The sequence below is a fragment of the Calypte anna genome, chromosome 1, assembly GCF_003957555.1.
Source record: "Calypte anna isolate BGI_N300 chromosome 1, bCalAnn1_v1.p, whole genome shotgun sequence".
NCBI lineage: Eukaryota > Metazoa > Chordata > Aves > Apodiformes > Trochilidae > Calypte > Calypte anna.
Genome location: NC_044244.1, coordinates 12,705,130 through 12,722,171, shown reverse-complemented (window position 1 = coordinate 12,722,171; position 17,042 = coordinate 12,705,130). Strand labels below are relative to the sequence as shown.

The 17,042-nt window shown below is 39.5% G+C and overlaps 1 protein-coding gene across 1 annotated transcript in view; it reads left to right on the top strand.

Moving 5' to 3' along the window:
• RELN (reelin) overlaps nucleotides 1–16,629 on the top strand; it is a 270,920-nt gene extending 254,291 nt beyond the window's left edge. The window contains exons 55-64 of the mRNA XM_030447325.1: nucleotides 342–448; nucleotides 879–1,121; nucleotides 1,539–1,714; nucleotides 2,249–2,322; nucleotides 3,116–3,277; nucleotides 3,632–3,789; nucleotides 4,552–4,771; nucleotides 5,758–5,955; nucleotides 6,362–6,460; nucleotides 15,499–16,629. Coding sequence (XP_030303185.1) covers nucleotides 342–448; nucleotides 879–1,121; nucleotides 1,539–1,714; nucleotides 2,249–2,322; nucleotides 3,116–3,277; nucleotides 3,632–3,789; nucleotides 4,552–4,771; nucleotides 5,758–5,955; nucleotides 6,362–6,460; nucleotides 15,499–15,595 — 1,534 coding nt within the window. The 3' untranslated portion in view covers nucleotides 15,596–16,629. The remainder of the gene's footprint in view (nucleotides 1–341; nucleotides 449–878; nucleotides 1,122–1,538; nucleotides 1,715–2,248; nucleotides 2,323–3,115; nucleotides 3,278–3,631; nucleotides 3,790–4,551; nucleotides 4,772–5,757; nucleotides 5,956–6,361; nucleotides 6,461–15,498) is intronic.
• The last annotated feature ends 413 nt before the right edge of the window (nucleotides 16,630–17,042 follow it).

Here is a 17,042-nt window from a genome sequence, read left to right as displayed (position 1 = left end):
GTGATCTTCATTGCTATGAGGGCAGTTTGTTAATTCATGTTTAGTTTTCTTACCATGAGGACTGCTAGGGATCTGTTAGCAAAGCTGCTTTGGGACAGTGAGTCCCATGTTACCATTGCAAGGGGTTAGATAATCCCAGGGTCAGGACTGATGCATTTCATGAGGTTCCCATGGGATTTACGAGGCAATGTTTTTGCAAACCTTTGTTCTACTTGTACATTGATGTTACTGGCTTTAAAATGCTGGCATTTTGAATATTTTCAGCACATCTGCTAACAGAAAGGAAACATCTTGATTTGTGCAGATCTTTAACAGATGTAAACTTTAAAATTTACTCTTAGATTCCTACAATACTGGGGGAGAATCGGGAGTGAAAACAACATGACAACATGCCACAGGCCAACCTGCAGGAAGGAGGGAGTGCTGCTAGATTATTCCATTGATGGAGGCAAGTACATCTTGTAGCTTCATCCAAGCTACAGCCTTGTTCTGTATTCAGGCACCAGGAAGTATCTAGGAAGTTGTCAGAGACATCAAAATAATAGGATAGTTTTTATTTGTAAAGTTATTTTTGTCCTTGTAAAGATTTTTTTTTTGCCATCTAAAATTTCCATTTTATTACTCAGGAGCCTTTCATAATTCTTCTGCCTGATTACAGTAATCAGTGGCTTCCAGCCAATTTCATCCCTATATGCAATTCTAAGAGTACTCCTGCAATGAGTAACAGTTGCAAACTATAAAAGTTAAGATTTGTCTATCAGAAGACCATAGGTGTTATTTTTTGTTTCCTATTATCCTCCTTTAGGAATACTCTTCCTTTTTAGAATATTTTATTATTCAGTTGTTTTTATTACTAAACCTACATCTTTGCATTCTAGGGATATCCTGGACTTTGCTTCATGAGATGGATTACCAAAAATACATCTCAGTCAGGCACGACTACATCCTCCTCCCCGAGCAGGCTCTGACCAACACAACGCGGTTGCGCTGGTGGCAGCCCTTCACCATCAGCAACGGGATCGTGGTTCCAGGCCCCGACCGGGCACAGTGGGCACTGGATAACATCCTGATTGGGGGAGCAGAGATCAACCCCAGCCAACTAGTAGACACGTTTGATGATGGTAAGACAGGCTGTGACACCTAACCTGTCACATTAACTTACCTCAGATAAGCCATGTCAGCCTGCATGCACACTTTTCTGTGGGTTTTTTTCTCAACTGTAAGTTTTTCATTTGATTAATGCTATTAATAGGGGTGTGTAAATATACATGTATGTATAGACTCATATATTTATGTATGTGTGTATATATATGTATATATCTATAAGACAAAAAACCTTATTTCAGTCCAGCTCATTATTTAAACATATTAATTACTCCCCTGTAGCTGATGTTTTTATTATGTCTGTTAGTGTTTTACTTAATTTTTGTAAGTGTTTATATCACTAAAGTACTGTATCAAGTGATTCTGTGGATGCATTACTAAGTCTTGATAATTACTGAGACAATGAAGTAACTGTCTTTAACTCCTGTTAATAGAAGGCACCTCTCATGAAGAAAACTGGAGTTTTTACCCTAATGCAGTCAGGACTGCAGGGTTCTGTGGAAATCCATCATTCCATCTCTACTGGCCAAATAAGAAAAAGGACAAAACACACAACATCTTGTCCTCCAGAGAGCTCATTATACAGCCAGGATACATGATGCAGTTTAAAGTAAGCAATGTTCTCTCTGTCTCCAAAGTAAAATGTGCAATGAAGAATCATATAATGGGTTTCCATAAATTATTCTTCTTCCAACTATGATTATATAATTAATAATGACTTCTTACATGCATTTAAAGGAAATTCTGAAGTGTAGGTAATGGAAACCAGAAAGATTGAAACTTTATCTCTATCATTTTTATCATAATGAACTATAAATTTCATAGGTAACCAGTTCATAGTTACACTTTCTGAAATGCCAATGAGCTACATCTTTGTGTTTCAGAAATGTTTAGATATTTAATTTGGACTTAATGTTAGTATTTTGTTTGAAAATAACAGTAGCAATGAAGTGAAAGTAGTAATTCATTGCCAAATAAGGATGTGAACTATTTTTTCTTTTGTTTTCCATCCCCTTTTGATGGAATCTGTCCAAGATCTAAGTTGACAATCTATTTTATATACCTCGTAAATTAAAAAAAGAGAAGAAGACTTCTTTATTTATCACATGACTTCTTATAGCAGCCAATTTTATTTGTACTACAGATTGTGGTTGGCTGTGAGGCAACTTCTTGTGGGGACCTCCACTCTGTGATGCTGGAGTATACGAAGGATGCCAGGTAAATGACAGCAAAATATATAGACAGACCTAAAAAAACCCCTCAGTATGATATTAAAAACCTAGAGAGCTCTTATTTATTAAGGCAATTACTTTGATATTCATCTTATAACAGGATCTGAACACAGCCTGTTCACAAGCACTGTGATTTGTCTACATAACTCCTGTAAATTCTCATTATAATTTATCCCAAATGTTGACAGATTCGTGGCACTGAGCTTGCAGCTGCAGTCATGAGCATGCTCCTGTTAAAATGTGCTCACAGAAAACCCTATTCACAAGAAACTGTTGTTTTAATACAATACATGACAATATATTTAGGACCCAGCTGTAATGAAGTGGGAGTTATTTAATTCCACTTTGGTCTTTAACACTTTCTTCTGTGCTGTAGTATAGTAGTGCATTATAATCTGTAAAAGTGAAGGTATATCCCATGCTTAAATGAACATGGGATTCTTCTGAACACTGTGAGAGGGAGACTAAGGAGCAATGTCCTAAACAAATCCTTCTGTCATGCTTGCCCAGAGGAGCTCTGTGTTGGACTCCTCTGTGTGTACCAACAGAATCACAGCACTCTGACCTGGTGGTACTGGAAAGCCCTTCCTGGATGCAACAGGGCTTCAGTCTCTCACTCTATGTCTCTTTGTGACTACAGAGCATAGAAACTGTTGCTGACAATCTCTTGGATTTGTTTAGTGAGACAGGCAGTGCCACGACCCTTAGAAATTACCTGTTTTCCTTTCATATTCTTTCAGTTGTTCTAAACTATTTGGTTTTGTTGTTGTTTCCTACAGGACAGACTCATGGCAGCTTGTCCAGACACACTGTCTTCCTTCCTCATCTAATAGCATTGGCTGCTCCCCATTTCAATTCCATGAAGCCACCATCTATAATTCTGTCAACAGCTCCACATGGAGAAGAATAACTATCCAGCTGCCTGATCATGTCTCATCCAGGTAGGTTACTGAAAGGTCAGCTCACTGTGAGCCCATAAAATGTCACCTGTCTTGCTGACAGTGTTAATTTGAAACAAATGATGAATTAAGAATGGTTCTTTATTGATGTATTTAGATCTGATACGTAATTTTTTGAAGGAGGTTTTTGTTAATAGAAGCGGATGCTGCCAGTGATACAGCAGCCACCCATTCACATTGGCCCTTTCCAGTTATTGAAATGACAAGTCCTTCCTACACCATTTTTCATTACATCTGCTGCTAGTGTATTTGAATTTTGCTGTACTGATGTATTTAATTTCTGGATACACAGAAATAATACTGGATAATACAGTGGTTGAATTTTGATATTTGCAGTGCAACTCAGTTCAGGTGGATTCAGAAGGGAGAAGAACTAGAGAAGCAAAGCTGGGCAATTGACCACGTGTACATTGGGGAATCATGCCCTAAGCTCTGCAGTGGTCATGGATACTGCACAACTGGAGCCATATGCATTTGTGATGAAGGATACCAAGGTTTCATTTCTTGAGTTTCTTTCCTATACAACTGCTATCTCAAAATTAAACAAAAAGACATTGTAGTGTGTCACACATAAATTCATCACCAGAATGCTTGAGTAACAAATTCTAAATTAATAATTTGATAGAGCTGCAAATATCAGCTTTTCCCTCCTCTTACTCTCTCTGGATTGAATCAGTAGTCTCTGCTGTCTGGCACTGTATGTAAAGCCCATTCAGCTTTCATCAAAGGCAGAATGTGGCTACCTTCTTACCTAGAAATGGCTTGCACTCCTATACTCCCTCCGAGGGTCACCCACTCCCTGGGGAGCACATGGGATACAGATGTTGGTGACTGGCCCCTGTAAGGGACTCACTTATGTGTCCCATCAGGACAGAGTGCTCTGCTCTAATCCCACAATGCAGCTAAGCACATGCCTAACAGTACCTGAGTGTCCTCATTAAAGGATAAATGCTCTGTGGAAGTGGGGGCAGTGTTTAACATCTGCCAGGATATAACTTGGTAGGATTGAAACCCTTCCCTGTTTTGGACATGTTTCCCTTCAGCCACCAATTTGAGGTTTCTTATATTGGCATCAATGCAAAACAGGAGAAGCCCTATTGCAGTTCTTGAAGTTACTGCTGCAAAAAGTAAGACTTGCAGCCTCAGTTTTCTAAAAATTAAAACAACCTTGAATGGAATTACAATGAACTGTAACTCAATTTTCTCAATTATTTTGTAGTTTTGTTTGTTTTATAAATTCCCTGTGTCATTTTTAGGTGATGACTGCTCCATTTTTAGCCATGACCTCCCCAGTTATATTAAAGACAATTTCGAATCTGAAAGAGTCACTGAAATAAACTGGGAAACCATTCAGGGGGGAGTGATAGGGAATGGATGTGGACAGCTGGCACCCTACGCCCATGGAGATTCGCTCTATTTCAATGGATGTCAAATACGACAAGCTGTGACTAAGCCTTTAGATCTCACCCGAGCAAGGTAATACTCTGAGCCTAAAATGCTGATGAGAAAGGAAACTCTCTATATGTGCATGCAGTCATGTGGGCCAGTATTGAGAATGGACTGACCTGGCTCCATCATGCAGTCAGATGTGGCTGGCAGATAAACATGAGGGCTGGCAAAACGTTTTGTGACTTCCATTTGGGAGACAGATAGTGATGAAGAAGAGGTGTCAGATGAAAAGGTCAGATGTTTATGTCATGCCCAACAGAGCACTGTCTAGTAAGCCAGCACTGACAATGAAGCTGTTGGCAAAGACCAGACTCTAGACTGTCTGGATTTGTGCCTGATCTGATAAGACAAATCCCATGTTTGTATGTGCCTCCACGCCAGTCATGACTAAAGATGCTATTAGTCATTGCACACTCATTTTCCTGTTTCAGTTGTCAAATAGAATTATATTCACCTGGCAATGAACAGGAGTTTCTTTTTCATCTGTTGAGCCTCTTTGGCCATGGAAAGACAAATACAACCAGCCTCTCCTAGCTCTTAATAGAGTGACAGCTTTCTGGACTGGTTTGTGTTTACTTGTCTAAAGCAAGATTAGGAAGAGGATGAACTGGCAAATGAGCCAGATATAATTTGGGCTCTTCAGCCCAAGCACACAGGTAGAATATGAGAATTATTTTAGGCACTTTATTATATTCAACCTTTATTTTATCTTTCCATACAGTCATTTGCATGCTTATTTTGTTTATGTATCTCAGTTTTGTGCAGATACATTGTAAAATTGGATCTATTGCCTCCAACTACATGGCAATACAATATACACAGTAAACCATTCCTTTGAAAGAGGAGCTGTGTTTTAGAGACACAAGAACAGTTTCTTTTGCATGTTAAAAATAACGATTCTTGAGGATGTTCAAAGTTTTAATAAGGTAACTGCAATAAACCTGGAAATGCTGTTGTTCCTATTTGAATACTTTTTGCATATTGAAAATACTTTTTCTCTGTGTGTTTTACAGCAAAATCATGTTTGTTTTGCAAATTGGGAGTATTTCACAAACAGACAGTTGCAATACCAATCTGAGTGATCCTAACACTGTAGACAAGGCAGTGCTTCTCCAATACAGTGTAAATAATGGAATTACATGGCAAGTAATTGCACAGCATCAGCCAAAGGACTTTATACAAGCCCAAAGAGTGTCTTATAATGTTCCCTTGTGAGTACTCAGTCACATTTCATTACCTCTAAGTGCAGAAGGTAGATTTCTCCTAAGAAAGAATCTATCTTTGCATCACTGTGAAAGAAAAAAGGTTGCGGAAACGATAAATGAAGAAAAGGGGAAGAAAGAAGGAAGGGCTAAGAAATTCCAGCCTAATGTTTATCAGCATACTTGAAAAAAACCAGAATACTTGTTTTAAATATGGGGGGGTTGGGGTAGGGGGGGAGTTTTCCTTATCTGTGTGCATTTTTCACCATTAGATGTTTTGAGTGTACGGTGTGTTGGTGCTCAGGGATGTTGAAATGAGAGACTTTGCTCTCATTTCCTCTTGGGGGGGTAAATGGGGATGTACACACCACTGATAGTCTGGAGTTCTCACAGGCTCTTGCATTTGTGACAACAGGGAGGCACGAATGAAAGGAGTCTTACTGCGCTGGTGGCAGCCCCGTCACAATGGAACAGGTCATGATCAGTGGGCTTTGGACCACGTAGAAGTCGTCCTGTGAGTATCAGCTGCACCTCATGCCACCTCATCTCAGAAAGCACTGATACCCCTCCAGCATGGCATGAGTGTTAAGCTCAGTAAGAAGCACTGTGGCCCAGGGAAACCTTTGAGAACCAGTCTGTGCTGATGCTCTGCCCTGACTGCAGCTGTCAGTGGTTAAGATGGTCACAAAATAAGTGGCACAGCAGGGGTATGTGTTGTACATTATGGAAAACTGCAGGAGGGGAAGGGGGCTTTATTACCCCCGAGTATTGGTACATTCCTATAATCCAACAATGCCTGCAAACTATATTGTGCTGAGACATAAGGAAGGATACATCAGTTCAACACCATGCTGCCATGGAAGGTGGATTTATATCCTTTCAAAGATACCAAAGACTCTGCAGTATTGCTCTTTGCACAAAGTAATGTTGTTGTGCCTCTGAAAAATTTGTGTTAGCAACTAATGCCTTATTCATTTCCTTTTTTTAGTAAGAAGGATACTGTTCAGAATCAGGGTTCACTATATCAGGTTCCTATGATCCGAGCTCTATACTCATCCCCTTGTCAGGACTTTACCAAGTACAGTGTCTTCACCCTCCTGATTCTCCTATTCTTGACATGGGTTTCACTGGCAGCTAACCCGTTTTTTCTGTGTCACATCACGAAGAGATGACCTGCTTTTTCTCTAACAGTTTAGTTCCAGTACAAGTGAAATTCTAGTGGCTTCACGGGCGGGAATTCATCGCTGGCAGTGATTGGCAGAGAGAGGCGTGCCTGCTCCATAGATAGGTTCAAGCATTCCTTTTATTGAACAATTTAAAAAACAGCAATGAAGAAATAGGCTTGGATAACCTCCAGACCATGTAATTATAACCATGAGGTTTCTGAATTAGCAGAGTCATTGCAAGTAATGCTTTGTAAGAGTAGCAAAGTAAATTATTTCATTGCTAGTAAGCCCTGTTCTTCTTTCCACCAAGAAGCACCAGCTTGCATGGCACTCATCAACCACAAACCAGACTGGTCCCAACACTGAGAAACTGTACACCCTCTGCTGCTTGTACACACCTTGCTGGGCTCTGCTTCCATAACATTAAGCTTAAAGCTTGAAGGAACAGAGGGACAGATGTGATTCCTGGCTTAGTTAATCAATGGCTGTATGATGCTACATCAGGAAAGATATGGAAGAGTATGAAACTGTGGGAGGTTCCTGGTGTTTAAGAGAACATGGAAAAGTGAACTGGTAGTTCTGAAATATTCCCATGTCTTTCTGCCTTGCAATTAAAAAAAAAAATAAGGAGGGGAAAAATAGAGCATAATACTTGTCAACTGAGCATCGAAGTAGGAAGTATAAGTAAGAATAAGACAGATCTTTTAAAAATTATTCTTAGGCCAAATTTTGGAGAACTTCCTTGACAATGTGTTCTGCTAGGTTTTAGATTAGACACATGGGTTCAATGATAACATGTTATTCTTATGAGATATGTTATGCTAGAATAGAGAAAGCAATAAAAACACTAGAGCAAATAATCATGCCTTGCCTATAGAAGGAACCAGATGGGCAGACAATACTTTCTCCTCTCTGCACTTTTTCTCCTGTTTTCTCTGAAAGGCTCTTCTGAATACTGGACAAAGTATCAGGCTACAGACAGAATTTCCATCCTGTTCAATTGCTACTTTTTACAACCCAAAGGGGAAGAGATTTCTCCTTTACTAAGTACTGTGAAATGCAGTGCCATGGCAGCATATTTCCCAAAGGCCAGGATGTGGAGTTCCAGCCCCTGGTAAATACAACACCTAAGACAAGCTGCTCTCAGGAAAGGCAGAATTACATGCCATGGCACATCTGGTTCATATGCCAGCATGTGCTCAGTCAGACCTGACAGGTGGCATTAATCCCCCTATTTTGCTTCAGTTCTATATGCACCTTTTAATTCATAAAAATACTCACTAGGCCTTTTAAATTTTTTTTGCAATTAACCCACAAATGTTTTGATAGAGCCTTTGGAAGGCTTTCTGAAGGGATGCACACTGTTTCTTGTTCTCAGGTACTCCCACCTGAGTTTTTCTCTAGCTCCACTATTTCAAACTCTGCCACACTGGTCCGTTTGCCCTCAGCACCTTATTTTCTTCACCAAATGATTCAGAACCTCAGTCATGTCCACTGGGTGCTTCCAGGCATACAGAAAGGAGCCTGGATCAGTGTCCGTAAGGACTAACTTTGAATGAATGCTAGGGCCTTGCTTTAATTAATAGTATTCTTTTGTTTTCCAGTCAAGGGCTTGCCTTCCCCTAGGGAGTGCAAGCCACCTTACCTGGGCTCCTCTCCAGGAGAAGGCAAGGAAGCAGTGTCCCTTGGGTACTCTGCCCCTTCATCAGGATTTCCAGAGAAAAGCTCTGTGGGCAGTAGCAGACCCCAGGGGTCTCTGGTGTTCCTGCAGAGAGGCAAGGCCTGAACTAAAACCATTCAGCAGGGTGCTGTTGTTACCCCTTCCCATTAATGATATAAAGAGTTACTGGAGAGTCAGTAGGCTTCTGCCTCATTTATTTATCCCAAAGCTGGGATACCTTAGCAAACAACCATGCCTGCTAAATTGGAAGTAATTCCTGCTGGCATTCTGACCTTCTCTCAGAAAGCCATGAACATCCCTGGCTCCAGGACCAGTTAATGATCTCTGCCTAATGCAGCCTGTGCTATGTCCTCTTATAACACTGCACTCCATCACCCACCTGAATGAGACTCCGTAACCTTCTCTGGGCACCATCAAAATTATCCTCTCTGGCCCTGCTTTAAGTCCTAGATCTTCATGTGTTTGTGATCTGTGTACCTATATTGTCTCAGCAGGCAAGCCTCTAGCCTCTGAGGTGTTACAGCAAGAAGTTATGCCTGGAGGTGTAGTTTGGGCTGTACAAAAATTTCTGAGGTTCCACACATCTTTTGATTCTTCCACTACCCCATGAGCTAACAAAGAGACCTGATTTTCCTACATGCCCTAAGTGTTAGGTTGGCTCCCAGGTGCACACCTAGGTGCTGTACCAGCTTTACCTCTGACCATGGACAAGTGAACCACACTCTGCTTGGGCACACTTAAGAGCTGGAGTAAGAGGGAAAGCAGGGAAAGCACCCTGGGGAAAGCTGGTCTGCAGGGAGGCAGCACAACTAAGGATTTTGTTGATTTTCTTTCCCGTCCAACATGGGGGATGCCACTGATCCTCCTGAAAGTGCTCACACTAGGGACAAATCTGTCAACACTTGCTGTCATGGCTCAACTCTTCCCAGAAATAAAAAAAAATTAAATTGGTTCTGTCACAGGCCCAGCTGCCAAGTCATTGGAACAGGCTGCCCAGGGAGGTGGTGTGGGCACCATCCCTGGAGGTGTTCAAAATACAGGTAGATGGTTGAACTACCACACAACTGTGGGATGTAGGGTAGATGGTTGAACTCAATGATCTTAGAGGTCTTTTCCAGCCTTGATGATTTTATGATTCTATTCTATGATTCTATAGTACAGACACCCATTGCAGCTGATGCACAGCCAGTTTCACTGTACTCGGCCTGATTGATTTCTGAGTCAAGGGACATCATCCTCTTACCAGCAAACACATTTTCAGGATGCAATTTCTTTCTTTCCTTTTTGCTCCCAAGACAGTTTTCTGGGGTGAAAAAAAATAACCTGCAGATTATACATGCATTCAAAATACCTGATGGTGATAAGAAAGGCAAAAGATGGGTGTTTTTGTATCTGAGGTTCATTCCACTTCTGAATGAATTATTTGAATCACTCATTAAAAGCAGAATTGTTATGGCTGTGATGCAGCTGGAAATGGTGCTCAAATTGAGCACCTCTTTTGAACAGGTGAAATGCAATAACTGCTTTGAATATGTTATACATTAAATTGGGCTTGCCAACTAATCACTTGCCAACTTATTTTAACAATGGTTGACATCTATCCTGTGGTGGGGAGTGGCTTTTAGTCATCAAGTAGTCCAGTTCCTTATAAAGCTAATGCCAGTTGTTCCTCCATAGCACAGCCCTTTTTCTCTATATTTGTAAAGAAAGCTTTGGGCACAACCCTCACATGTCCCATGTGGCTCTTCTTAGGATGAAAAATTATTTTACCTCAGACTTAAGAAGGAGTGCATTTCAGTGCCCTAAGAAGAGCCCATGTCCAACCCAGCATTTCATTTGCACATTGGTTTTTTTTCAAAGCACAGCTCTCAGCCTGTCTGCTGCACAGACAACACACACTTTTTTGCATGTGCATTTGGAAGTGCCATTTCTTTGTGTATAGGGCAGGCCCTAACTGACCTGTTATCAATTCAGTTCAGGTCAAATTATTGAGAACTAAAGGGCAATGTTAAGCTGAACACTAAGGGTCTGATGTTGCTTTCTTGCACCCCAAAACTCAGTATGAGATCCGAGGTAATTTAAGTTGTGCAAGGAATGCAAGAAATATTATCTCCACCTACTATTTTATAGTTAATTTGTGGATAAATTAATTAATCCCTCCATAACCATCACTCCATGCTCTTCATTGTCAAGATATTCTCACATTTTTGGCACAAATGGTTTAATGAGAACTTTTGTTGCATTTGGTGCAAAGAATGTTTATCATTACTTTGTAAGATTAAAATACAAATTATATACTGCAGCTCTAACAAAGAAGGAGCACATTAAAAAATTAGCTAATCATCTGAATGTTCATTGCATTTATGCCAAATTTAATATGATGCAGTCTGTGCCTTTATGACATTTTTATTATGTTTCTTAAAAGTGCATGCTGAATTTGATAGAAAGTAAAAATATAAACATTTATTTGAAATATCAAGAAATAATTTGTTCAATTTTTATTTTCAAAAGAGATGAAAAGTCCTATATTGCCTCTAAACCTCCTCAGGGTTTAATGAATAATCACAGTGCTGCATGCATTGAAAGGCATTTTCTAACTTGTGTTGTATTTCATTGTTTGCTGTCATTGGTTTTGCACTAGAATAAGGTAAGTACTTCCCCTGAATCAGTATCAAATGCATGTTGGTGTTACAGCTACGGTTCTTTCCCAAAGTTTTGTCAGTGATTGGTCACTGGAAAATCATTTGTACTCTCTGAGATGTGCCACATAGCTCTTGAGGGCTCTAATAGAGCATCAGAAGTTAAACTTAAAAGAGTCAGCAGCTCACCCTTTACCACAGGAATTCACTGAGGGTACAGTGAGAAGGGCTTCTCTTCCTCCTGTGGTGCAAAGAGAGCTGCAATTGGAGGGTCCCCAACTTCTTGCATGAGCAACCTCTCACCTCCAAGAGGGGAATTCCACTTTTTTCCATAATTAATGACTAGAGAGCTGAAGGCATAGCCAGGTAGTGTATGTCTGTCAGTCTGCATGGTGCCATACTCACACATGCTTCTTAGGCATACAGCAAGGGTCTGCCAAGTAGTTCTGTTTCTTGTAACTCTGCCACTTGGTGCTGTCTCCACAAACCAACACAGTTACTGAGCTCTGGGTTCAGTTCTTGACCTTGCCAGAGCCAGAGAATGTTTGTAATTGATATCAGCCATCAGGACTTCAAAGCACATCAGTTTTCTCTTTACAGTACCCTCCTAACAAAGCATTTGTAATTCAGCCACAAAATTCACCCCAAGCCTAGTTCTGAGAGGCCTGCCTTTTCTAAGGCTTTGTTCATGTTTTGTTTTGTTATCCACACATTTTTGTTTCTGTTTGATTCCTATTATACCACTTTGATAAAAAAACAACAAAAAAACCCAAACAAACAAACAAACAAACAAAACCCAACCAACCAACAAAAATCCCCACAGAAAAATACTTTCATCAGTATATATTGGGGGAGGGCTTACCACATACATTTCATTTCATTTAGCTATGCTGTATTTTCATACAGTTTAAATTGCAGAGTTGAAGTTCAAATAGTGTTTTAGGAAATGTGCAATAGCTAGAATGCTCTATTAAGGACAGAGCAACTCCCTCCCATAAAGTGCTTTATTCTAGGTATTTATTTAACATACCCTAGACAGAATTTCACTCATCTATATTGGCTGCATATAGTTTTCATGTAACTAATGAAGCTACAAAGTCACTTCAGTGACTTTGCTGGAAAAATAGTGTTTCCTATGTAAATTGGAGCAGTAGTGTAATTTTTTTTATATTAATGCATTCAAAACTATCAAATAAATTATGCAATAAATAAGTGCTCTTATTAGTTGCTTTTTTTGCTGTTTGCTCCATCAGCAATACATGGAAAATTATTTTAGATCTGTACACTTCATGTGAAGGTTCAGTGAATGCACAGAAAAGGCAGAAGGCTCAGCATATGCTGACCAGTCCATTACACACTTGCAAAGCAGCCTCCAAGTTGCCAGTCAGATTCAAACAAAAGTTCCCTCCATGCCCTCTGTTATTCAAGGGAAGAAAGTATATTCCTTATATAGCCTGGCTACTCAAAACAAAAAAACCAAACACAGCAAAAATATGGTAAAGCTTTTTATCAGTATGTAAAAATAGATACTAAATTTGTTATTAATAGTACTGAAAGAAACTCTAAAATCTTCCAAAAGCAAGAAATGTGTAAGTACTCCTGCAAACTTTATTATATAATTCTTACAGCAATCTTATCAAGCACTATTGATCTCTTATGCAGTGCTTGCCTCCTACCAATATATAAAATTAATTCAGAAAAGTACAAATAGAGCTATTCTTCTCTTGTTGATACCAGACATACTATACTATACAATATGATACTATATTATAATCTATAAGTTATACATACTGACCTATAACAAGAGATAAAATCATGCCATTTTCTATAGCACGCATGAAGATTTTGTGTCATCCAACTGGTCATTGGAAAGTTCATCTCAGACTTTGGTGGAGAACAAGTCTGAGCCATGATGGTACAAGTGAAAAAAAAAAAGAAAAAAAGGAACATTAATTCTCAGGAATTTAAATTTCTCTTGTTTTTCACAAATTGTGTTCAGTGTAAGACAGGCTATATCAATATTTTCTTAATTTCTAACATCTTGATCATCTTATAAACTAACAGACTACATATACATTAAAAAAATAAATAAATCTCTTTTAAGTTATTAGGTAGCCCCTTCTCTGCTACTGTCTTTTTTTTTTTTTTCCCAAGTCTTTCTTTTCCTTTATATTTGTGGCAGGTTTTTTTCTTTGTTCATTGTTTTAAACATCAGCATCATCATCACTTTAAGACCAGATACAAAATGGTTAGGTATTTGAAGGAAAATAAGGGCCAGGCACACCTAACAGTGTCCTATATAGGTTCTGAAAACCTCTGCTGGGCTGTTGCTGACTGTGAACAGACCAAAGGCAGCAGGGAGATGTGGAAATACAGAGGTCCCTGGGCCAAGGACTGGGTGAAATAATTTGCAAAGCCTTGTAAAAGTAATTGTGAAGCATCTTGGAATTGCTTAGGGGTTTTTATCCTAGATTTTGACACAACTGCTTTTATTCAGTTTAGTTAATCATGTTTTAGACCAGCTGCAGAAAAGGGTGTAATTTTGTTATATCTATTTTTTAGAAAGGTTACCACATTACATCAAAACCAATCCTTGACTTTGGAGATTCATACTTATTTTGCAAAGCATGCAATTATTTCTTTTTCCTAAGGGCCACATTCACTAAAAATAAGTTTATGCACTAGAAAGTATGACTGTTTCCAACGAGTATTTACTTTCTACTCACAGAGAAAACTTGCAAGTGAGAACGTGCCTTGCACCCACAAAAGGGAGATTTGTTGACTGTAATGTCTACTGCAGGCCTTTACTTCACAGATCACCTTTAAAATCCAATGGACTTTTTGGTTTGGAAGCTCCTAATAATATTCAGTCCCTTGAAATATGGATGCTTAGGCCAGGCATCCTTCTCCAACTTCAAGACGAAGCTGGAAAGCACAAGGTCCTAAGTGGGCAGGGAGGACTAGGATGCAGTCAGAAATGAGCTTGAGACTGCACAGATTCACTTTTTCCCCTGAAAACCAACAGAAAAGTTCACCACAGGGTCACCAGCAGTTCCTCCTGGGACTCCATAGTGCAGTGAGCAAGAGAATTTCTCTGAGAGCCACATCTTGGTTGCTCTGCCAAGTGCTCTGCCAAGCTGTATTTAACTTCAGAATACACACACCTTCCCATTCTCTTGTAACTCTGAGTGCAGTTTGGCTGTAGGTTTATGCAGCACAAAGGGAATGTCTGTAAAGGAACTGAGAAAAGACACAGCCAGACAAAGCTCTCTGGCTGTTCTGCAGTTCCCTGCCACAGTAGAGGCAGTAGGGTATAGAGCCTTTCTTGTGCTGCACATTCTGTGCCGTGAGCAGACTCACAAGGAGGCATCACAGATGTTACAGCTCCATTTCCAAAGCTGCTAAAATTTGGAAACTAAAGATGGGACCTAGCCCCTAGGAGTTAGAAGAGTTTCAGGTACCAAACTTGCAGACAGACATCTTTTCCTACCACTCATGGTTCTTTCTTCCCTCAATGGGAGAAGTAAAAACCTGTGCTAGGTGGGATGGGTCGTGTCCTCCAGGTAGGTCTTCCAAACAAGTGTCCCTCCTTCAATTAGGCTGCAGTCAGGCTGTCTCTTGCCTGGCCTCATCCCAGATATGATGATGCAAGGAAAGATAATGAAGTGGAGTCTCCTGTTCCCCAGATAAAGCAGTTAATGACCCAGGACAGAGGGATAGCTGGAGTCTAAATCCACCGTGGAGAAATGCCCTACAGTGAGGGTATGAAGTGCATACAGCTTTAGTGAATCTGGCCCTAGGCAGCATGAGTTTTCATTAGGTGAAAGCTCTTAACCTTTCCCTAAGATAATGAATTGTACATTAAAGCAAAGTGGGACAGATTCTCAAATGCCTTGTACCTTGCTGATGCACAAAGGGTGCAATACACAATGCCTAACACATGGCTGAAAGATTGTGCAAGGAAAAAGAAGAATCTGTCCCACTAGCTCACTGCTCTGAAAGCTTAAACTACATATGAAAAACTGACACTCTTCTTTTCCTCCCCCTTGCCCTTTGATTTTAACAGCACTCGCAAACAAAATTACATGATGAATTTTTCACGGCAACATGGGCTCAGGCATTTCTACAACAGAAGACGAAGGTCACTTAGACGATATCCATGAAGAAACGAGAAATTTATCTTTTTCCTCCCAACATGTGATGTGTTGCTTTCCATTCTTTAAATCTAGCACTGCGTCTGGTATCAGGACTTTTCTGCAACTGGCTTGACAAATAACTGAAAGCCTTTCTCAAGACAGAGTGTACACCACTTTTTCGCACTGTGAACTAATGAGAAGTGACTTATTTTCTCATAGGTCAATGTTTTAATGTTGATGTGTCTGTGAAAATTGTGATCTGTTGTAATATCAGTTACAGTGGCAGTATTGGAAGTAAGCAACTAATTCTGTTTAACAGGAAAAAAAGTTTAAGCACAAAGACTGATCAGATTTTATGTTTTAAAAAATCTACATACTAAGTACAGAATTTAACATTCTTGGTCACATAGGTATTTAAGTGCACTGTATTTCAGCTCTGTGTCATTTTATATGATTAAGTTATCATTGTCCTCTTTGTATTTTCTTCTACAACATGACACATTGGCACTGTATTTACTCGTTTTGTTGTTGTAATATTTTTGCTGCTGATTTTTGGGCTATTTACCTTCTTACAAAATGTATTTAAAAAAAAAACAAAGTACCTAATCAAGAAGATAATTGCAAAAGTAGTTGTAAAGGCGTTGATATCCTTCGGTCTTATTCTTTGACATGTCTGTTGGTTAGCATTGTTTTGTGGATAAAAAAGAATGCTTGACATTATGCTTTTTTCTACTAAGAAGTTGTGGATAAAGCCCCAAACAGAAGTTCCCAATTCCCTTTCTAAATATGGTCAGTTCTCTGCAACTGATTTACTTACAGTAACTGCCATTTGGTGTCTGTAGTAATGAAGTGATTTGTAAACAGTGAACGTTTCATTGTGTTCTCTTTGGTGTTTGTTTCTATTGCGGGTCATGTTTGTATCTTCTGATAAAGTTGTATCTACACCAGCAACGTTATAATGCCCCTATAGCCCTAAACTGTCTATTATCATAAATAAAATGCTTCACTTTATGGTGAACTAAGCTAAAGATCCATGCTTCAATAAAAAGTGTCAACAAAGACTTCTGATGTTAGACTTTTCAAGCCATATGGGCTTTACATGAAATCACAAACTAAATTCTTTTACTACATACCTAGAGTCTCATGCAAACATTGATGGTATTTTTAAATATTTAGTACATCACATTTTAAAAAACTTTGCAAAGTGACACAAACCAAGAGATCTTCCCAGAGACACCTGTGGGCATAGGAGCAGGTTCTGGCACAAGGAACCATGAACCAAAGGACACTCTAACTTGTCTTTATCTGCAAGCCCAATATGCAGTGTGCAAATTGGAATTTCCAAGCTCTGAGGACTGCAGTGCAGCACATAAGGAACCTGTTTCAAAACAGACAAAAATTCTTAGAATCATAGAATCCTTTAGGTTGGAAATCACTGAACCCAATCAGTAACTCACCGCTGCCAAGTCCACCA